Source organism: Nicotiana attenuata, unplaced genomic scaffold (genome assembly GCF_001879085.1).
Source record: "Nicotiana attenuata strain UT unplaced genomic scaffold, NIATTr2, whole genome shotgun sequence".
In the NCBI taxonomy this organism is placed as follows: domain Eukaryota; kingdom Viridiplantae; phylum Streptophyta; class Magnoliopsida; order Solanales; family Solanaceae; genus Nicotiana; species Nicotiana attenuata.
The window spans coordinates 472,309-496,346 of record NW_017670572.1 but is presented as its reverse complement, the minus strand read 5'-3'; the positions used below and the strand labels follow the sequence as shown (position 1 = coordinate 496,346).

The 24,038-nt window shown below is 38.9% G+C and overlaps 1 protein-coding gene across 1 annotated transcript; it reads left to right on the top strand.

Moving 5' to 3' along the window:
* The first annotated feature begins 3,970 nt into the window (after positions 1-3,970).
* On the top strand, positions 3,971-6,670 carry LOC109241118. Its single transcript, XM_019407839.1, has 3 exons — positions 3,971-4,714; positions 5,500-6,150; positions 6,234-6,670. Exons 1-3 carry the CDS (start codon positions 4,028-4,030, stop codon positions 6,330-6,332), a joined length of 1,437 nt encoding a protein of 478 aa, XP_019263384.1. The 5' UTR covers positions 3,971-4,027; the 3' UTR covers positions 6,333-6,670.
* The last annotated feature ends 17,368 nt before the right edge of the window (positions 6,671-24,038 follow it).

Here is a 24,038-nt window from a genome sequence, read left to right as displayed (position 1 = left end):
ATTTTATATATTTTAAATAAATATTTTTATTAGGCCCACAGGCCCGCCCAGCACAGCCTCACAGGTTACGGGCTTACTCGGTCCGGGCTTAAAGCCTCATTTTTAAATGGACTCTAAAAATTCTAGCCTAACATTGCTGGCCCAACGGGCTGACCCAACGTGCTGAGCATATATTGACGGCTCTACTTCTAAGTTCTAACTAGTAAATCTATATTATTATAAAAGCATGAATACAATGTCGGTTTACAAAACTAACCTTATAATATTAAGGCATAATAACTCATAATAAAAGGACGTAACCGGAATTCTAGATATTAGCCTTATAATCCTATTAGTTTTAGGACATAATTGGATAAAACAAAACTAACCTTATAATATTAAGGCATAATAACTCATAATAAAAAGACATAACCGGAATTCTAGATATTAGCCTTATAATCCTATTAGTTTTAGGACATAATTGGATAAAATTTTAGATTTTAGATAGTAATACCCCTTAAGTTCGAACTTCTTAGCTATTTGCGATATTCTTTTCTACTTGTATTGAAATTTTAAAGGCAGTCCAATCTCACAGGGACAAGAACTTTTACTTATGTTGAAATTCTTGAACCATTCCAATCTGACTAGGAGAAGAACAATTCGAAGCTTCTGTTGTTTGTGTATATAAAGCGTTTTCTTTATTTTGAACAAGTAAAAGTATTGAGAATCTTTAATCAGTTCCTACCATGATTAAATTCCAAATTTATACCCGCTATGAACAAGCAGTACCTATGAATGTTGGAATGTTAGTCTTTCTATAGACTATAGGCAATTTAATTTCCCTCAACACGTGAATTTTCTTTCAAAGATTAATCTTGTACGGTATTTTCTTTGATGTTGTAACAACTATAGTGAATTTTGATTTATTCTCTTCAATATTTTTGTTCCTAATTTGAATGAAGGACCCACTGTAATTACATATACTTCTAAGAGTTAATTGAGCCACTCCGCTGATATTTTTTGGATATCTGGAATCCAATCTTCAAAGCATATGTTAGGTAAGTTTCTACGTCTTTATGTTCTTTTTACCTTATATTTAGTATTCAAATTAATAACTATTATGTGAGTAGTATTGCAACTGATTTTATATTCGCATTGTACATGTTTGTACATTTAAAATCCAAACATATCCAGAACATATAGTTTTGTTGCATTGATTCAAAGTCATCCTGCTTGGTGCCTTTTATTTTTATTTTATTTTTTAATTCTTCATCTCTTATTATGTTTTAATTTGGTATTCGTCTGACCTTCTATGCTAATTTTTAATATGTAAGATTTTAAATTAGTAAAAGTTTGTCTATTAAATTCTTATTAAAAATATGTAGGAAGGTTTAATAAAATCAATGTCATAAGAATTCTTCGTGTTGTACGACTAAATAATGTCCAATACGAAGAAAAAATAAAGTAATATTAAATGGACTGCATAAAGAGTTGAAATTGAGAAAAAAATATCCCCATGATAACATATTTTTATTTTATATTTGAACTATTTTTCTACTCAAATAACATTTTTTTAATCAATTTTTCGTGTAATATTAAATAATACCCAATTATTAAACAATAACTAAGAAAATATTTAAGAATATAAATGTGTAAGAAAGAGAAAAAAATAGTTAATAAGAGTCAATACCACTAATGATTCTACAAACATAAAGATCTAAAAGTGAAATGTCATATCAATCTTTTACTCTTTGAAAATTTATGGTGGATAAAATTATAATTCAGATTAAATATTCAAAACAAGAGATGAACTAATATTAAGATCTGAATCAACATAGCATAAATTATTTTTTATGTTAAAATTAAGTAATTAAATCTTTTAATTAAATTTTTAGCACAAGAATTCAATTTTTATTTTTTAAATTCATCATATGAGTAAAATTTTTGTTCAAGTTAAAAAAATCTTAGGGCATATAAATTTATTCCATAAAAAGAGCGTTAGAACACAAAGTTAAAAGGTTAGTATATTATTAAGAATCAAAATGCTATACAAGTGTCTGAAGAAGCACAATTAGCTAAATCCTAAACAAGAATAAGCTTTCAAGACTATATTATAAAGAGTCGACTCTGGTATAACAGGATTATTCTTTGTAGATACCCTTCGGCGGAATCGAAATAATATTTCAGTGTCATGAATTACTTGCAAATACCATATCAAGAGGCATGACACTGTTAGCAATAATAGCAAGTGGTGTACCAACAATGATTTTATTGTGAGGCCACCCACTTTAGATTTGATATACCTCTTCAAACAACGTAAATAACCATCACAAATATATCAAAGCAGAGCAATGGTGCTAAATTTATAAGGAAAGCAAAATTGATAATATGGGATGAAGCACTTATGGCTAAGTGTCAAACGATTGAAATAATTACGGAGTTCTAGAGATATATTGGATATTAATGAACCGTTGGTGAAAAATTAATGGTTTGGGAGGTAATTTCTGTCAAGTAGTACCAGTAGTTCCAAAATCGACAAAAGTTGAGACTGTAAAAGCTAGCTTGCCAAAGTTATACTTCTCGACTCTAACGAAAAAAATTCAACTGACAAAAAATATCAAGTAAGAACAGATCCAGTATTCAATGTCTTCTTGCTTCGTGTCGCGAACGAAGAAGAGCATCCAATAAAATATGATTTGGTTATTCCTGAATACTTGGTTATCAATCTCAATAGTAATAGTAGTGCATTTAACAAGAGAAATATTTCTATCATTAGATTTTGTACAAATCGCATGATAGAATCAAAAAGATATCTTAGCTAGCAAAAATGAATATGTTGATCAACTAAATAAAAGGTTGATTGCAAAAATTTATAGTAAAAACAAAATATTTTTCAGTATTTGACTCAACAGAAAATGATAACAATAATTACAACCTAGAAGATACTTAAATACTTTAATACCAAATGGTCTTTTACCATACATTTTGTTGTCAAGTTTCTTATTTCTTATGTATGTTAGTGTCACCATATATATAATAGACTAAGTTAAAATTGATCTTTCATTGTATATAGGTTAATTTTGAAGAAAAAATATGCCTGTCATGCTACTGAAAAACTTAGATACGCCGAATAGCTTATGTAATAGCACACATATGGTACATAGAAGTTTTGACAATAATGTCATAGATGCAAAAATTATGATACTGGTTAATGTGCTTCTAAATATATTCTAATCCCTGAATTGAACTTTCGTCTTCCGAAACTAAGCAATATCCTTTTAAGTTTGTGTGAAAATAATATTTAGTATGGTTATGTTTTGCACTAATAAATAAAGCATAAGGACAAACATCCTAAATATTGGACTATATTTACCGCAATGTGTTTTCTTGCACGAACAACTGTATGTTGCACTTTCAAGAGGGATATCAAGATCGACAACAAGAGTTTTGGTTAAGGTAGAGCAACCAACGCATTAGGAGGAAACATACATAAAAAATATTGTCCACAAAAAAGTATTTGTTAAGATACTATCACATTAAATGCGTTTAAACTATAATATATAATTATCTAACTGACATGACAAAATTGATCGTTTGTGTAAGTCTTGATGATGTCCTTTTATTTTAAATTTATGTATTATGCTAATGTAATAATATTTTTCAGCATTTAGATGATTATTGTATTATTATACATAAAAAATTTCTCTAATTAATTAAATTTTATTATTTCTTCATATAAATAGATATTTAAATCATCACGTGTTATTATTAACGTGCAACGCACGTTTGTAGATACTAGTTAAGAATAAAAATCAGACTGGAACCAAATGTTGTCTTTTCCCTTTAGCTTTTCTCTTTAGCTTTCATTCTTTCTTAAGAATCAGGGTATCTTGATGCCGCCATCTGTCTTGACTCCATTTGTTAGTGACACAAATAAAAACCAAAGAAACCTCAATTTACATAAATTCTTCCTTCTATGATAAGAAAGAAGCACACCTTTTATATAATATCCCTACGACCCTTCACTTCCATTTGCAAGTTAAAACATATGACCACTCGATTTTTTCTTCAAGAAAAAGGCTTTTATTTGTTAGCGATTCCGTACAAAATGGCTGCTAATGATCAAGAATCCAGAGTTTCCCTGAAGCTTTTGATAGATGACAAGAAAAATAGAGTCATTGCAGCTGAATCCAACAGGGATTTTGTGGATATATTATTCAGTTTTCTCACTTTTCCAATTGGAACAATAATCAGATTAACCAACAGCCAGCCAATGTCAAAGATAAGTCCAACTTCTACTTGTTTGAACAATTTATACCAAAGTGTTGAAAATCTTCGTGTAAAACATCTTTATTCAGAAAACTGTAAGTCAGTCCTTTTAAATCCAAGAAATCCATGCAATGAAGATTGCTTCAAGTTGAAAGTGAACATAGATGATTCTGTTTCCAACAAGTACTTCAAATGTTCTAATAAAGATTGCTCATTAAAGAACTGGTTGCTCAATGTTAATTGTTATTGTGGAGGGAGGACAACTAAGGAGATATTTTCAGAAATAAGAAATCCAACAAGTGATTGTTATGGTGCTTTTCTGAGGAGAGGAATAGAGTTTATAATCAGTGATGATTTAAGAGTGTTGCCTGGTTCTCCAAGTTCTCTTGTAAAACTGCTTTCTGAGCTTGGCTACAGCAACATGAATCAGATAAAAGAGATGTCTGTGGAAGTTGGCAAGGAGGAGGTAAGAATCTTGATTTTTCTATTATTGTTAGTTTCTATTATTGCTAGATTTTGAATAAGCAGGCTAGAGTAATGAATCCGTGCAGACCTAGCTAAAAATAGCGCACAATGAAAGAAAAGTATCTATATAGACATGCCAATTAGTTGGGATTAAGTTTTAGTATGTTTATTTTAGGTCTTATGATTTCTAGGAGCCTTTTAGTCAAGTCAGTAGAAAATATAGAGAACTTCCGGTACTTTTTATTTTTATTTTGCATAATATTGGACTAAGATGAACTTAAATGGAGCGACATGGTCGGTGAAGATTCACGTAGCCAATGACCTAGTTGTTGTTTGCTGTTGTTATCTAGAGTAATTAGCTTGGGTTCTTGATCATATTATTTGACTGAAGTAGCTAACTTAAAGAGATGATATAAGAAATAGGCATAGCAGATGTAGCACAGCAGAATGTGGAAACATGGTATGTCAGTTTAAGAATGAATGTTTTCTGTAATATATGCACCATCCCTTTGAGAAGAACAAGCACATATTGCAAATTTTTGATACTAAATTATCTCAAAGTACCTTCAGATGAGGGGTAATCTTTGAATAACAAGGTACAAAAAAACAGTTTAAGATGTTCAATCTTATAGAACGGGAAAAAAAACTAAGGAGGAAATTGATTCAGGAAATAAATTGCAACTCAGGTAATGTATTACAAACTCTTATGCAGTTTCGTGCTAGGAATTCCCTCTTCTTCTTTTTGATGTTATCTAATGTGCATTTTACTCGTTTTTCTCTGTCCAGATATTAAGACTGCTCGCTTGTTCATTGATCTCAAAATCTCCCTTGACAGAGGTGTTTTTGAACAAGAAAGCTAGTATAGTTGACAACAATATCATGCCTGAGCCAGGAATTTCACCATTGGTTCCTAATGAATTCCAGTACACCGGAAACTCCTGGAAAATAAACCTGAAGCTAATATTAAACAAGTCTAGAAACAAGATATTGTATGCTGAAGCAAATGATTCATTCGTCGATTTTCTCTTCAGTTTCCTCACTTTTCCTATTGGATCAGTGATCCATGTTCAAAATGGGATTTCTGGACTTGGATGCATAGACAACTTGTACAAAAGTGTGACGGATTTGGAGTCAAAATGGTTTCATTATTGTCAGCACAGATTACTCAACCCCAGCGTTGCACCAAGACATAAATGCCAGAATCAGTTGCTTCCGATTTCTGTGGGACTCGACAATCATAGCCTTTTAGACCCCAGGTGCACAAGTGGTGGCACAAGTGATTTTGGCAGATTAACACTGTCACCTTCCTTGTTTATTGTTTCGGACGATTTGGTAGTCAGGCCTATGTGTTCTACATCAAGTTTTGGCTTACTCAAAGAACTAAATGCACCCTTGTATGACATTGAAGAGCAAGTAATCTCCATTGATAAGGCAGAGGTAATTTCTGGACTCAGATTAAAAGCTAAAAATACATTGCTTTAATCCAATTAAAGAAAATGATAACATGGTTTCTATGACAGGCACAGCTCTTGCTGCAGGCAGCTTTTATCGGGTCATCATCTGCTTTAACACTTGCCTTGAGCTCTTTCTTGAATAAACAGAAACAAGAGATGGACTAATATGCTACAAACTACAAGAGCAGCTTGGCTTGGTGGCTATGTCATACTGTTCTATATTATATTATCTGCTTAATATTTGGATTGAGACGAGTTTAAATGGAGCAGCATGGAAAGCGAAGACTAATAAAGTTGATTCTATATTTCTTTAGATTGAGGCATTGTTGTTGTTTGTATTGCCTACTGAACAAGCTTTTACTGCCCTGCTAGTTCAATTAAATGAGGTGAAATTAGATGGTGATGCTAGCAATTTGAGTGCTCTTATAAAGTGTCTTTGTGATGCAACACACATATTTGATGATATTATGACTTTGTTACTATTTTCTGAGATATTCACAACTATAGAGGAACAAATAATGTTCCCCTGGTTCAATTCTTATCAAGTCTCTGATATCTCTGTCTTTTTTTATTTGTGGTTCATTTCCCCAACTCTGTTAGATTTAAATAATTTTGCACCTCTCATCTTTTATTGTAAATTATTTCATCTTTGATAAGTCTCTTCCAAATATTCTTTTTCAACCTCAACTTAATCTTTTTTTTAAACTTCAACCAAATATTATTTTTGATAATTAAAATTTTTTATTTACCAGGGAAAATTAAGTAGGCATTTGGACATAAAAATTGTAATTTTTGAAGAAAAAAAAAATAGTATTTGGAGTTAAGTTGAAAAATGGTATTTGGAATTTGAAATTATGTTTGGACATGCATTTCACTTGAAAAATGTTGTATTTTTGTGAGTGGGGAAAAAATATTTTCTGAAAATTTTGAAAAAGTGGTCACAATCACTTTTTGGTTTTTGAAAAACTCATTTCTGAATAAATTCCAAAAACTTGCAAAATTTTGTAGACAAACACATTTTTGAATTTTTTTTTTGAAAAAAAGGTATTCTTTTTTTTTTTTTTTTTGAGAAAAGAGGCTTAATTGATCACGTCCAACTATGCCTTATAAAAAGGACAATGCGGTCGTTGCAAATATAATCTGAGTATTGTGCCCAGAGTCGAATCCACAGAGAATTAACCTATCAATCACTGTCTTTAGACCTACTAAACTCTTTAGAATCAATTCCCCAAACGTTGAGAATCACAGTTGATGGTGTTTTTAATAACTAAGATCAACAGTAACTAATAGCTACAAATTAAAGATGCTAAGCTGTAAACAATAATGAGAAAGTGCTAAGGTAATGATTTCCCCTATTGATGGAATTCCTTCTGTTTATGCTTCATACAAATTTACCAACACATCTCTATTAATCATGAACGCTCTTCTTACCGTAAATCTCTCCCGAGTAATCACAGTAATTTACTAGTTGCACTCTCCCGAGATACACTAGCTTGCTTTATTTAACACAATTCACTTTAGATTACACCCAAGGCTTCGTTATCCCTAATCCCGCCTTTAAACCCTCGGTTATTGATCCCTATATACTTTGGGAGTGGTGTTGTTCAACAATTACCTAAATATGCACTCTCTCCCGAGTTATGCACACTAAATAGGCACAGCTAATTGAGGATCCTGTCAATTAACTACAACAAACACATAGTTGAACAAATAGAGATTGGAACTAGCAATTTGTATTCACATAAACAAGAAGTTCATCCCCCAATAGGTTCCATCAAAACCTTAGACAAAGGATTTAGCTACTCATAACTATGGGTAAACAAACTAAAACAATATTCATCATAAAACTTGCAATAAAAATCAAAGAAAAGAAGAAAGATGTTTTGGGTGATCTCTCACAATTGTTTTCCTTGCTAAAATATTCTCCAATCCAATTCTTCCTCCTTTGGGCGAAGTCTAGTATTTAAAATAGGATTTTGGGCTAAAAATTCCGTGTTTTGCACTTAAGTCCCTGAACTCTTCCGCCTCTGCCGTGGTTCTGCCGCGATCGCGGTCAAACCGCGGCCACACACCTTCTCTGAATCTCAACTTATCCGCGACCATCTTCTACCGCGGTTCTGCCGCGGTCGCGGTGGAACCGCGGCAGTCCTTCTTCAGGCTTGGCTTGAGCTGTTTCGCTTGGTTCATTTGGCAAAATTTTACGATTGGCCTCTTTTTCTCCATATTTGATCCCAAAAGTACTCCATAGCCTTCTCTTGTCATATATCACCTGCAAAGCATGAAAAGCACTAATCAGAGCATTTTGTTATCACTTTTATCATCAAAACTATACAAGAAGGTGGTTCTTTAGGACCTAATTATAGTTAAATTCACCTATTATCAACACCCCACACTTAAACCTTTGCTCGTCCTCGAGCAAGTTAAACCACACTTCTAGGCCTAACCATTGGATGCATTGCCCCGAGTTTATGCTATACCCGCCATTATGAACGAATAACCTAAGCATTGCAACAGTCACACTCAGATGCAGACTCTAACGCCGTGACACACTCGTGATTACTCTAGTTACTCTAACAGTGGTAAAAACTCACTTTTTCTTCCTGAGTCACATGCCCTCACATCACAAATCTGAGAGAAGTTCCACACACAATAAATTAAGCAACAAGGAACCATAGATAGACAGAATTCACTCACTCTCAGCAAAGAACATTCACATGCCATACAGATACACCATAGGCTTGCCCCTCGTGTAATACTATACTAATCGAGCTGTTCAGTCAAAGATCAAAAGATCTTTATTTGGTTGTAATGTCGGCTAAGGGACGGGTAGGATATATTTGGATATAGTGACTAACCTCCCTAAGCACTTTTAATACAAACTTCCTTTTGTTTCAATTTTCATGTTCAGCCCAATCGTTCTTCCACATTTTGTTTCATATTTGCCCCCCACTTTTCTTTAGGTGCACTGGCCTTTTTCTCTTTTCTTTTCTTTTTTTTTTTTTTCTTTCTTTTCTTCATCTCTCTCTTTTTTTAGCTGCCATTGCACCATTCAAGCATTTCTTTCCTGATTCCCCTTTTTTCCACTCCCCTACTACCCTACACTTTGACTTTTGTATGTTCTTTAATAATTCAAGTGCTTCTAAAAGGTACAGGTTCAAATAATCAATTTATTCAAACACAAGGATATAGGTCATTATAGGGTAATCAAAGAATAGGCTTCAGGCTCAAAAGGGGTTAACTATGGCAATATATACAGGTGGATTCACAATTATATAGGCTATACAAAGAAGTGCCTCAATCATCTCTAAAACCAAACAACTTCTATTTCGCTTTGCAAACACACAGGGCAAGTTCTAGGTATCACATGCAAGCACAGAATGCAAGTAATAACTCACACACACTTGGCATGTAACTCATTCCGAATCAGTTTATCAACACACTCATACGAGCGTTCAAGCAAGACAAGATGTGCAAAATTAAGGCATCAAAGTATGAGTCTACAAACGAGACTAGACGTCGCACCCTCAGTTCGTTTTTGTTATTCTCAGGTGTGTACATCTAGGGCTGCATTCTAGCCTTCACCCATCTTGGTCCTAAAACTACAAAAGAAAAATCTACCTAACCCGGTTCAAGAAAAGCCCTTGGAAAAGAACCGTGGTCAAAAGAAAAACCAAGGGAGAATTACTACACTACCTAAAAAAAAAACAAAGAAACTACATGGACTACTTCCCTCAAGAGTACTGTCCAAGTGGTCCGTCCTTAGGAAGTGTCCTCTACAATTTTTTTTTTGTTTAGATTCGACTATGACCCTCAAGAGACTTGTCGACAAGTGTCCGTCGTTGGGCCAAGTCAATTACTTCTAATGTGAGTACAGTCAATTATACACAACAACATCAATCTAATATTACAACATACTCAATGTCTATATACACTACAATACACTACCAGAGTAAGTCTCCCACCCCACACTTAAAAATATGGCATGTCCCCATGTCATATCAAAAATAAAGAACAGAAGGGTAAGAAGACTTCCTTGAGCATCAATCGGAGTCTGAGACGGTGCTGGGGTCGACATGACAAGCTTTCCTCAAAGCGCGGAACCAGGCCATAAACCGGCTCTGAGATCTGGACTGCCGCTGCGACATGGCATCCATACGTGTGTGTAAGCCCTCTACCGAGGTGCGAAGATCCGCGACCTCTTCCTCCATAGTACGCAGCATAGAGCGGGTGGACTGTGATCTGGATAAGCCTGTTCCAGCGTGGGGCTGCCGAGAGGGTCCGGCACTATCATAGGATCTCCTTGATGGTGCCATGGCCACTGGGTCATCATCCTCATCATCGATCTGAATGGTGGTGCGTGCACCCCTGCCCACTCTGATGCCCGAAGCTTTGAAAGCCGCTTTCTATGGCAACTCTCCATCAGTAGGATTAGTGGGGACATTCCTCATCAGGCACAATGTAGTTACCAAGGAAGGGAAGTAGAATCCCTTTGACCGCAGCGGGGACCGTATGATCATTTCATCACCAATTAGTTTTGCCGCATCAAAATCTTTCTTTGTGACGAAGCACCATGTCAAGAGGGCTCTTTGGAAGTTCACGTCAGTCGTATTGCCTGAGGGCAAGAACCTGCTGGCGATAACAGTGAGCCAACACTTGGCCAAATGGGTGAAAGAATTGGAGTTCGGGGTGATATGGTCACGTATCCAGGTGGGTTGCCCCCTGTGCAGAGTACATCAGTCATAGTCTCCCAAGTGACTCCTGGAGCGGCCTGGTAATAGTCGGTGTCACCAGTAAATCCAGGCAGCCGCAACACCTGGCGAATAGTTGCAACTGAGGCATCAACCACCGTGCCCCTCACAATCACCTTCCGCACCATTTGTGCCGGGCAGTTGGCGTAGAACTCTCTTACAATCATCCTGTTCACCGGTGTAGGTTCGTCAAATAAGAACTCCATTTCCCTCCTCCGGATCTCTTCATACATCTCTTCCTTCTCCGCCTGGATGGCTGCCCTGTCAATCTGAATCTCAGGGATGAAGCTCTTTGAGGCCTTGGCATGAAAGTCGTCCTCCGCCAATTCTGATTCGAACCTGGAGTCATCATATGTGGGCTGTTGGGATGTGCCCGCCGATCTCTTTTGCTTCTTATGAGCCATATTACCTGCAAAGAATTCAGAAGAACATCAAATGCATCCTAAGTAGTGCCAGTCGGATGGGTACTCAGACTTCGCCACCCGATGGCATCAACCTTAGCCTCCCATTTATTTCTGCCTTTCAAACTATCACAACTAGCAGGGTGTTGAAAGTTACAACCCCTACACTGGCTCTCACAACAGTACTAACTCACAATATTCGGCATACAACACCCTACACTGACCCCCTCCAGTGGTTTACGTCAATTACAGCACAATCATTCGCCAAATACAACACCGTCATTCACCCAATACAACACCATCACAACCTAATACAACATCATCATACACCCAATACAACACCATCACAACCTAATACAACACCATCATTCACAAGAGGTTAGGCACAAAATGCCTCAAAATAGTACAACAAGCCCCAAATTTTCGGCCAAGAGGGCCTTCCACCAAACTACATCACAAAAAAACTATTTCTAGGCTTCCAAATCATCTAAACAACCCCCACAATTGAAGCACAATGAAGACCTACCCATTTAAGCATCACACAAGTCCACAAGAAGCAATTACAAAGAAAGAAAACATAAAAGAAAGCAAAAATTTAAAAAAATTAACACTATTCCTAACTAGGGTTTACTTAATCTACAACAAAACTAAATTACACTAATTGAGACGAAGAAATAGAAAAGGGAGAAGAGAAACTTACTTGATGGAAGAAGGGAAGGGATGGGTAGTTTTGGGATGGAGCTTTGGAGAAGGTGATAATGGAGGTTTTGAGTGGGGGGTGATTTGAGAGTGAAGAGGAGAGCGTTTGTTTGGGGTGGGGTGTTTGCTTCAGATGGGAAATAAGGGTTGGGGTGGGGGAGGGTTTATGTTAATTAGAAAAAAGGGGGGGAATAAAAAAAAAAAATTCTTTCATACCTGGGCCCGTCTGGGTCTGCCGCGGTCGCGGTTGAACTGCGGTAGATAAGATTAAGAGATGGGTTCCCACCGCGGTTTGACCGCGGTCGGGGTGGAACCGCGGTCTGGGCCCTATTCTGATTCAGCGTTTTTTTTTATAATGTGTTACACTTACAATAATTTCGTGGGTTGCCTCCCACGCAGCGCCTGATTTAACGTCGCGGCACGACTCAGATGAGCGCAATTAAGGCTCGCTCGACCTCTGTGGTTCAGTCAGATGTAACTCAAACACTTCCTTTGGCCCGCTCATGCCCACATAAAGTTTCAATCGCTGACCATTGACTCTAAATGTACGAGAGTCATTCTCAGTGGCAATTTCAACAACTCCTGAAGGGAAAACTTCAACTACTCGAAATGGTCCAGACTATCGTGACTTAAGTTTACCTGGGAACAGACGGAGTCTTGACTTGTATAGCAATACCATGTCCCCGGGTTTGAAATTTCTCTCAACAATGTTCTGGTCGTGCAGCCTCTTCATTCTCTCCTTGTACAACTTTGTGCTCTCGAAAGCAAGATATATGAACTCCTCGAGCTCATGCAGTTCAGTGATTCTTGTTGTGCCCGCATCTTCCATGTCTAAGTTTAGCTTCTTCAATGCCCACCACGCTTTATGTTCAAGTTCTACTGGCAGGTGGCAGGCCTTCCCAAACACCAACTTGTATGGTGACATACCAATTGGAGTTTTGAAGGCAGTTCTGTAAGCCCAGAGTGCATCATCTAGCTTTTTCGCCCAATCAGTTCTTGTGGCGTTCACAGTTTTGGTTAACACACTCTTGATTTCTCTATTGGACACTTCAACCTGTCCACTAGTCTGCGGGTGGTAAGGAGTAGCTACCTTATGACGCACATCATACTTAGCAAGCAACTTTTCAAAGGCTCTGTTGCAGAAGTGAGTGCCTCCATCACTGATAATTGCTCGTGGTGTCCCGAAGCGGGTGAATATGTTCTTCTTCAAATATCCCACTAGCAGCTTTGCATCGTTGGTGGGTAATGCAACAGCTTCCATCCATTTGGACACATTCTACAGCAACAAGTATGTACTTATTGCCATAGGAGCTGACGAAGGGACCTATGAAGTCAATCCCCAGATGTCAAACACCTCCACCTCTTGAATTGGGTTCATGGGCATCTCGTGGCGTCGGGAAATGTTCCCGGTCCTCTAACATTCATTGCAGCCCTTCACCCATAGGTGCGCATCTTTAAACAATGTTGGCCAGAAGAATCCAGCCTCTAGCACCTTTGCCGCTGTCCTAACTCCTCCAAAGTGTCCACCATACGCCGATGTGTGACAAGCCTGCGAAACAGAAAATTGCTCTATCTCGGGGACGCATCTCCGGATCATATTATCAAGGCATATTTTAAACAGATAAGGCTCGTCCCAGTAATACTGGCGTCTTTCACGATAAAACCTTTTCCTTTGGACCGATGAGAGGTCGTGAGGAACTATACCACTGGCCAGGTAAATAGCAAAGTCTGCATTTCATGGCGCTTCCTGATGAGTGGTGGCGAGCAGCTGCTCGTCTGGAAAAGTTTCCAGGATTTCCTTAACCTCAACTACATTTTCAGCTCCCTGAAGTCGTGATAGATGATCAGCGACTTGATTCTCAGTGCCCTTACGGTCACGAATCTCAAGATCGAACTCTTGCAATAGCAACACCCAACGAATCAGGCGCGGCTTAGATTCTTTCTTTTCTATTAAGTACCTGAGAGCTGCATGGTCAGTATATACAATTACCTTGGACCCTATCAGGTAGGCTCGGAACTTGTCAAACGCGAACACTATAGCTAACATCTCCTTTTCAGTCACAGTATAGTTCAACTGGGCTCCACTCAGCGTTCTACTAGTATAGTAGATTGGGTGCATCAGTTTGTCCTTCCGCTGGCCCAGCACCGCCCCCACTGCATAGTCACTGGCATCACACATTAGTTCGAACGGTTGCTCCCAGCTGGGGGCAACAATGATGGGTGCTGTGACCAGTCTCTTTTTCAACTCCTCAAATGCTACCCTACAATCATCAGAAAACAAGAACGGGTGATCTTTTTCTAACAACTTACATAGAGGGTTGGCAATTTTGGAGAAGTCTTTTATGAACCTCCGGTAAAAACCGGCATGCCCAAGGAAGCTTCTGATTGCTTTGACTGAGGTTGGGGGAGGCAGCTTTGCTATTACATCCACTTTCGCACGATCCACCTCAATTCCCTGGCTTGACACCCGGTGCCCCAAGACTATGCCTTCTTGTACCATGAAGTGGCACTTCTCCCAGTTCAGGACCAAGTTAGTCTCGATGCACCGTTTCAGCACTCGCGTCAGATTTATCAGGCACTCATCGTGAGGAACTATACCAATGGCCATGGCTTGAGCTGCTTCGCTTGGTTCATTTGGCAAAATTTTACGATTGGCCTCTTTTCTCCATATTTGATCCCAAAAGTACTCCATAGCCTTCTCTTGTCATATATCACCTGCAAAGCATGAAAAGCACTAATCAGAGCATTTTGTTATCACTTTTATCATCAAAACTATACAAGAAGGTGATTCTTTAGGGCCTAATTATAGTTAAATTCACCTATTATCAACAGACACATGCAAAGATCTAAGAAAACCAGAAGGAATGGGTGCTCGAACCTCTTGATAATTTGAAGAAGCATCAGAGGAATGAACCTAGATAGCAAAAAAGTATAGATACGTATTATTGGAAGTTAATGAGCATTAATTACGGGAAACGTTATAGAATCTGTACTGAACAGTTACGATTGCCAATTATAACGTTACATTAAATGTCATTAATTGCCCATAATAACTCCATTATGGGAGGAAAGAAACGTATTACTTAGAAATATCTATAAAAGGTGAGGAATAAACATTTGTAAGGACACGAAATACTATTGGAATACACTGATTTATTTTGCTTTCTATCCAGCTATCGTTTATATCAATTATTCTTATTTTTATTTGATTATCATAACCCGAGTTCTTCTAATAGCAAGCTTTGACCGAAATTCCTATTTTTTGGTTAAACAATTTGGTTCCGTTACCGGGAATCTGATAATCTATTACTTCCTAAATTAACTTTCTTTCAAATCAATCATGTCAAATGTCAATGACAACAATCAAGGAGACCGTCAATTCCAAAAGAATCAACAAGGTGATGGAACCCCGATCCTTTCCCCTCGAAATTCTCCTCGACAATCTCGAGAAGGAACTCCTGATGGATCTCAATCAGATGCAAATAATCAGTTTGAAAATGATGAGGCTATCAACGAAGCTTTAAAAAAGTTAATCGCTCAAAAGGTTAGCAATGCTCTTGAGGCCTTCGCTAACCAGTTACCAGTTGTGCCGCCAACATAAACTCCAAACAACAACACCTTAGAAAATCCTCGCTCGGGACTCGTTAACTCGGGCAGTGGAGGAACTCTTAGCGAATCTCGTGATGGAGGGTCAGGTAACCCAATTAATTCTGATTTACAAAATTTAGTACTAACTTTGCAGAAATAACTCAAGGAACAGAGCGACCACATAGAGCAAATACCTGGAGTACCGCCCGTAATCAAGAGAATAGATATGGACAAATACTCACAACAACCTTGGAAGCCAAGTGCTGCTCCTCTATCAATTCCGAAGTAATTTAAGATGCCCGATATTCCAAAACATGATGGAACAACTAATCCACGGGATCAGGTAACTGCATTCACAACCGGTGTAAAAGGCAACAACTTGACCAAGCAGGAAATTGAATCAGTATTGGTCAAAAAATTCGGAGAACACTCACTAAGGGAGCATTAACATGGTATTCTCTTTTACCAGAAAATTCTATAGATTCTTTTGCTGAACTTGCAGATTCATTCATCAAAGCACACTCGGGAGCTCAAAAAATTGAGAAAAGAATGGAGGACATTTTTAAAATAAAGCAAGGAGATACCGAGCTGCTTAGAGAATTCGTAGACAGGTTCCAGTGTGAAAGGATGATGTTGCCATGTGTACCAGATAACTGGGCAGCTATGGCATTTGCCAGCAATCTAAATGAAAAAAGTTCAGAAGCCACGAGGAGACTCAAGGTAAGTCTACGAGAATTTCTAGCTACAACTTGGAATGATGTTTACAACAGATATATCACGAAGCTGCGGATAGAAGATGATACCATCATTCACTCTCGAAGGGATGAAAAGGTAAGTTCAAGGCGAGCTGAAACTGAGAAAAGGTCCGATAAGAACAAGTACAAACCTTACATGGGACCAGCAGGAAGAGATTCACGTTCAAAACAGGAAAACCTAAGGTACGATCATAGATCAAGAGATAGGGAGTCAGGTTCATCATCAAGGTTCGGGAAAGAACGAAACACGCGAGAGACACGTGGTGATGATAGGAGCTCCAAGGCGAAGATCGGCGATTACAGTTTTAGTGTAAGCACATCCGAATTGGTGGCTGTTTTAAGGAACATGAGCGACAAGGTACGCTGGCCAAAAGAAATGAGATCGAACCTGAACAGGCGAAATCTTGATTTTTGGTGCCAGTTTCACCATGATCACGGTCACAAAACAGCGGACTGTAGATTACTGCAAGGTAAAGTAGAACATTTAATTGAATTATTTAGTGAAAAAGGAAAGTAGGCATATATGAAAAACAGACAGGAGCCTCCAAAACCCCCTTCACCAAAAAGGACGGTTAATGTCGTAAGTGGAGGAGAAGAGATCAATAACGTAATAGTAGCGAGGAAGGTGTCAAGAATAACGGTCACACACGGGAAGCGAGTTTGACAAGTTTTGGAAGAAGTTAATATTACATTCGATGATACAGACGCGGATGGCGTGCTAACCCCACATAATGACGCACTGGTCATATCTTTACCTGTACATGACACTAATGTGAAAAGAGTTTTGATTGATCCAGGTAGTTCCATGAATATCATTCTATTAAGAGTGGTAAATGAGATGCAAGCTGATGATAAGTTGATACCCAAGGCTCAAACATTGTCCGATTTTGAGCGTCGTAAAAAAATGCGAGATAACACTCACCACATTCGCTGAAGGAGTAGTTAAAGATACCAAATTTCAAGTGGTAGAAATGGACATGGCTTATAACATGATTCTTGGTAGACCATGGATTCATGAGATGAAAGTTGTTCGACTTTGCATCAAGTTATTAAATTCCCTTCAGGATGGGGAATACACCAAATCCGTGGTGATCAACAAACGTCTAGGAGCATTAGTTCCGTAGTAGTTTCAAGCGTAAAAAGCGAGGAAGGTGTCAAGAATAACGGTCACACACGGGAAGCGAGTTCGACAAGTTTTGGAAGAAGATAATATTACATTCGATGATGCAGACGCGGATGGCGTGCTAACCCCACATAATGATGCACTGGTAATATCTTTACTTGTACATGACACTGATGTGAAACAGGTTTTGATTGATCTAGGTAGTTCCGTGAATATCATTCTATTAAGAGTGGTAAATGAGATGCAAGTTGATGATAAGTTGATACCCAAGGCTCAAACATTGTCCGATTTTGACAACTTGAGCGTCGTAACAAAAGGCGAGATAACACTCACCACATTCGCTAAAGGAGTAGTTAAAAATACCAAATTTCAAGTGGTAGAAATGGACATGGATTATAACATGCTTCTTGGTAGACCATGAATTCATGAGATGGAAGCTGTTCCATCGACTTCGCATCAAGTTATTAAATTCTCTTCACGATGGGGAATACAACAAATCCGTGGTGATCAACAAGCGTCTAGGAGAATTAATTCCGTAGCGGATTCAAGCGCAAAAGTGAAGAAAAATAGCAATCACAGAATTCAGTTGAGGATGTTGCAACACAAGCCTCAACTAAGCACGGGCGAACAGATGTAGACTCGAGGCCTGATACCATCCAAGAACCAGAGGAAAATAAAAACATCAAAACAACAATTGAGGAATTGGAAGCTGTAGTACTATTTTCATCTTGGCCTGAGAGGAAAGTCTACATCGGGACCAACTTAAGTCAAGAAATGAAAGGTAAGTTGACTGAATTTTTAAAAACTAACGTAGATTATTTTGCCTGGTCCCATTCTGATATGACAGGTATACCTCCGGAAGTGATGACCCACAAATTAAACGAAGATCCATCGTACTCTCCTGTCAAACAAAAGAAAAGAAAGCAAGGATCTTTCAAAAACCAGGCGATTCAAGATGAGGTGCAAAAACTTTTAAAAATTGGGTCCATCCGCGAGGTAAAATATCCAAATTGGTTAGCTAATACTGTAGTAGTACCGAAAAAGAACGATAAGTGGCGAGTTTGTGTGGATTACACTAACTTAAATAAATCTTGTCCTAAAGATTCTTTTCCATTACCGCATATAGATCAACTAATCGATGCTACTGCAGGGCATGAATTGTTTAGTTTTTAGATGCATATTCAGGGTATAATCAGATAAAAATGGATCCTATAGATGAGGAAAAAAACTTCATTTTAATAGATAGGGGGACTTACTGTTACAAAGTAATGCCATTTGGTCTCAAGAATGCTGGAGCCACATATCAAAGGCAGGTGACAAAAATGTTTCAAGAACATCTAGGGAAAACCATGGAAGTCTATATAGATGATATGCTGGTCAAGTCACAACAAGCAGGGGATCATAATCAACACCTGCCTGATACATTTCAGATTCTTTATAAATTTAACATGAAATTAAATCCTTAGAAATGTGCATTTGGAGTTTCGTCAGGTAAGTTCTTGGGATTTCTTGTTTATAACCGTGGAATTGAAGTAAATCCGGCATAGATCAAAGCTATTGAGGAAATTCCGGATACACTGACGAGTAAAAAAGAAGTACAGAGATTGACAGGAAGAATAGTTGCTTTGGGAAGGTTTAGTTCCAAATCATCAGAAAAATGCTTTAGGTTCTTTTCAGCCTTAAAAAAGCAAGATCAATTTGAATGGACTGAAGAATGTCAACAGGCGCTTAAAAATTTGAAAGTATATTTGTCAAATCCACCATTACTCGCAAAACCAAAAGATGGGGAAAATTATTTATTTACCTTGCTGTTTCAGAAGTGGCGATAAGTGCGGTGTTAGTTCGAGAAGACCAAGGTAAACAATCTCTAATTTATTATGTTAGCAAGTCATTATTAGATGCTGAGACTCGGTATCCTCATCTAGAAAAACTTTCACTTGCGTTAATTATGGCATCTACAAAGTTAAGACCTTATTTTCAATGTCATCCCATATCTGTAGTAAGTGCCTACTTACGTAATATATTCTATAAACAAGAGTTATCAGGTAGATTAGCCAAATGGGCCATAGAACTGAGTGAATATGACATTACATATCAACCTAGAACTGCAATAAAGTCACAAGTTTTAGCAGATTTTAGTCAAGGAATACAACTAGAAGCAGAAAAAGAATTGTAAGTATTTAACGGGTCTAATCCAAGTACTTGGACCTTATTTGCTGATGGTTCATCGAATGTAAAAGGGGCAAGTCTAGGCATTATTTTGGTACCACCCACGGGAGAAACCATACGACAAGCTATAAAATGTCACCTTATTACTAACAATGAGGCAGAATATGAGGCTGTGATTGCAGGTTTAGAACTGGCACGAGAGCTTGGTATAGAACAGGTCATAATCAAAAGTGATTCACAGCTCGTAGTTAACCAAATTGTCACAACCCGGATTTCCCACCCTCGGGAGTCGTGATGGCGCCTACTAATGTGAGCTAGGCAAGCCAATTACTGAACAGATTACCTTTACCCACTTTTAAATTCGTTAACAGCTATAATCCAACAGTTAATAATCAACAAAATTTAACAAGCGGAAGACTTAAATTTCAAGTTTAATAATACTGCTAATACCATTCCATGACAAAACTACCCAAGATTGGTGTCACAACTTCACAGACTGTCTAAGATTCCTACAAATAAAGGTCTAAAAGAAATAATACAACACTGTCTCTGGAAATACAAGAAAGAAACAGGAATAATAGCTAGAAGGAGACGCCAAGGCCTACGGACGCCTGCAGGACTACCTTGGGTCGCCTGATGGACCAGAAGCAGCACCCTCACTGCGGTCCGAAATCCACAACACTGAGATCTGCTCAAAAGAGTGCAAAGTGTAGTATCAGCACAACCGACCCCATGTGCTGGTAAGTGCCTAGCCTAACCTCGGCGAAGTAGTGATGAGGCTAGGACCAGACTACCAAATAAACCTGTGTAGTTATATAATATACAACGGAAAGTAAAGTAGAAATAAACAAGTAAAGATGGGAGGGGGAAAGCATGCTTTGGGGAATAACAGGTAAAACAGAATATCAAGAGAATTATAAACGAACAAAAATCCAACTACTAATAAGGATAAGGAAAACAAAGGCAGAATTCACTTTCATTTCACATCTTGTTGCAGGCGTGCAACCCGCTCCCATTTCATGTATTTCATTGCAGGCGTGCAACCCGCTCCCATTTCATATATCTCGTGGCAGGCGTGCCACCCGCTACCATTTCATATATCTCGTGGCAGGCGTGCCACCCGTTCCCATTTCATATATCTCGTGGCAGGCGTGCCACCCGCTCCCATTTCATATATCTCGTGGCAGGCGTGCCACCCGCTCCCATTTCATATATCTCATGGCAGGCGTGCCACCCAATCCCAGTTACAAATCAACAACAACCACAAAGAATCCCGACAAGGGAACAAGAGCAATATAACAACATCCCGGCAAGGGGACAAGAGCAATATAACAACATCCCGGCAAGGGAACAAGAGCCATATAACAACATCCCGGCAAGGGAACAAGAGCAATATAACAACATCCCGGCAAGGGAACAATAATGATAGTAACATGTGAGGCACAATAAACCACAACGAAGTCATAACAATTAAAATACAAGACTCACGGGCATGCTTGACACCGACGTATAGATACTCGTCACCATGCCTATATGTCGTACTCCACAATTAACACGTAGCAAATAAGACACGACTCCTAATCCCTCAAGCTAAGGTTAGACCAAACACTTACCTCGAACTTCCACGGCCAAAAAAAGCCTCAAACACCGCTTTCCCTTTCGAATTTGACTCCAAATCAATCGTATCTAGACATAATCGACTTAATAACATCAATAAATGCCAAACAATCCAATTCCAATGCTTAATTATAACTTTCCAATCATTCTTTCCAAAAATCCAAAAATTGACCCCGGGCCCACTTGGTCAAAACACGAGGTTCGGACCAAAACCCGATCACCCATTCACCCATGAGCCCGAATATATAATTTGTTTTGAAATCCGATCCCAAAACGAGGTCAAATTCCCAAATAATAAAAAAGCCCTAACTCTACCCAAATCCCTAATTTTCTACCCTTATTCACATGTTTTAGGCCTAGAAATCTAGTGGGTGTTGATAAAAATGGAAGAAAACAAGTCAAAGATTACTTACCCAAGAGGTTATGGTGATGAAGTTCTTCAAAAATCGCCCAAGAGGTGTGGGGAAGAAGAAGTTTATGAAAAATGGGTTAAATCCCGCAATGCATTCTGTTTAAGGACTTTTAAAATAGCTGGGCGGATTTGGTCATCGCGTTCGCGATAAGCTCATCGTGTTCGCGATGAGTTAAGTTTGACAGACCTTCGCGTTTGCGGAAGATGGCTCGCGTTCGCGTCCAAGTGGTCGCGTTCGTGTAGGTATAATTTTCCCTTCCCCCTGACCAGGCCACAAGCCTTCGCGTTCGCGATACCAGGCCCGCGTTCGCGAAGGGTAGACCCCCCCAAAGCTTCCCGTTCGCGACCTGGGTCTCACGTTCGCCTAGAGGGAATTTTCCTTCAGCACAATTAACTCATCGCGCTCGCGAGGGTCCTCCCGCGAACGCGAAGAAGAAAATATCAGAATACCAGTAACTGAAAACCTTCAACTTTTTAAGAGTTTAAAACCTTCCGAAAGACATTCGAAACACATCCGAGCCCTCGGGGCTCCAAACCAAACACACGTACTAACTAAAAAACATCATATGAACTTATCCATGCAATCAAATCGCCAAATAAACCCCTTAAACAACGAATTAAACCTCAAAATCAATGAAATATTTCAAAACTTCTTAAAACATCAAATTTTGCATTTAAAGTCCGAATCCCGTCAAACGGATTCCGTTTCTTACCAAACTTCATAGAATTATCTAAAATCACATATAGGACCTACACCGGGAGCCAAAACCAAAATACGGGCCCGATACCAACATGTTCTAATCCAAATTCATTTCCAAATCCTTTAAACAATTTCAGAAAACAATTTTCTTTAAAAATTTATTTCTCGGGCTTGGGACCTCGGAATTCGATTCCGGGCATACGCCCAAGTCCAATATTTTCCTACGGACCCTCCGGGACCGTCAAATCACGGGTCCGGGTCCGTTTACCCAAAGCGTTGACTGAAGTCAAATTAATTCATTTTATTGCCAAAATTTATTATTTTTCACAGATTTTCACATATAGACTTTCCGGCTACGCGCCCGGACTGTGCACACAATTCGAGGTGATGGTGAAAGAGGTTTTTAAGGCCTCGAAACGCGAAATTTAATTTAAAAATAAGTGATGACCTTTTGGGTCATCACATCCTCCACTTCTAAAAAACCCGTTCGTCCTCGAACGGACAGAAGAAGGAAGTACCTGAGTCAGGGAGAAGGTGGGGATACCGGCTCCGTATATCGTACTCGGACTCCCAGGTCGATGCCTCAGCAGGCTGACCTCTCCGCTGAACACGAACAGAAGGAAAACTCTTCGACCTCAACTGACGAACCTGCCGGTCTAGAATAGCTACCGGCTCCTCCTCGTATGACAAGTCCTTGTCCAACGGATAGTGCTGAAATCTAACACGTGGGATGGATCGCTGTGATATTTCCGAAGCATGGACACATGAAACACTGGATGCACGCTGATAAGCTAGGCGGCAATGCAAGTCTATAAGCCACCTCTCCCACTCGATCAAGAATCTCAAACGGGCCAATGAACCTAGGGCTAAGATTACCCTTCTTCCCAAATCTCATCACGCCCTTCATAGGCAACACTCGAAGCAATACCCGCTCACCGACCATGAATGCCAAATCACGAACCTTGCGGTCGGCATAACTCTTTTGCTTGGACGGAGCTGTACGAAGCCTATCCTGAATAATCCTGACCTTGTCCGAGGCATCCTGAACAAGATCCGTACCCAACAATCGAGCCTCTCCCGGCTCAAACCATCCAACCGGCGACCGCCCCGCCTACCATACAAAGCCTCATAAGGAGCCATCTGGATACTCGACTGGTAGCTGTTATTGTAGGCAAACTCTGTTAAAGGCAAAAACTAATCCCACGAGCCTCCAAAGTCAATGACACAAGCTTGGAGCATATCCTCCAAAATCTGAATAGTCCGCTCGGACTGCCCGTCCGTCTGAGGATGAAATGTTGTGTTCAACTCAACCCGTGTGCCCACCTCTCGCTGAACTGCTCTCCAGAAATGAGAGGTAAACTGCGTACCTCGATCCGAAATAATAGACACGGGCACACCATGAAGGCAAACAATCTCCCCGATATAGGTCTCAGCTAACCTCTCGGAAGAATATGAGACTGCCACAGAAATGAAATGCGCTGACTTGGTCAGCCTATCAACAATGACTCACACTGCATCCATTTTCTTCTGAGTCCGTGGGAGTCCAGTAACGAAGTCCATAGTGATACACTCCCACTTCCACTCAGGAATCTCAATCTTCTAAATGAACCACCGGGCCTCTGATGCTCGTACTTAACCTACTGGCAATTCAAACACCGA

Coding starts and splice junctions, on each gene's coding strand:
- LOC109241118 (XM_019407839.1), top strand. CDS start 4,028: ATGACCACTCGATTTTTTCTTCAAGAAAAAGGCTTTTATTTGTTAGCG. Junction 4,715..5,499: donor TGGAAGTTGGCAAGGAGGAG/GTAAGAATCTTG, acceptor TTCTCTGTCCAG/ATATTAAGACTGCTCGCTTG. Junction 6,151..6,233: donor TCTCCATTGATAAGGCAGAG/GTAATTTCTGGA, acceptor TTTCTATGACAG/GCACAGCTCTTGCTGCAGGC.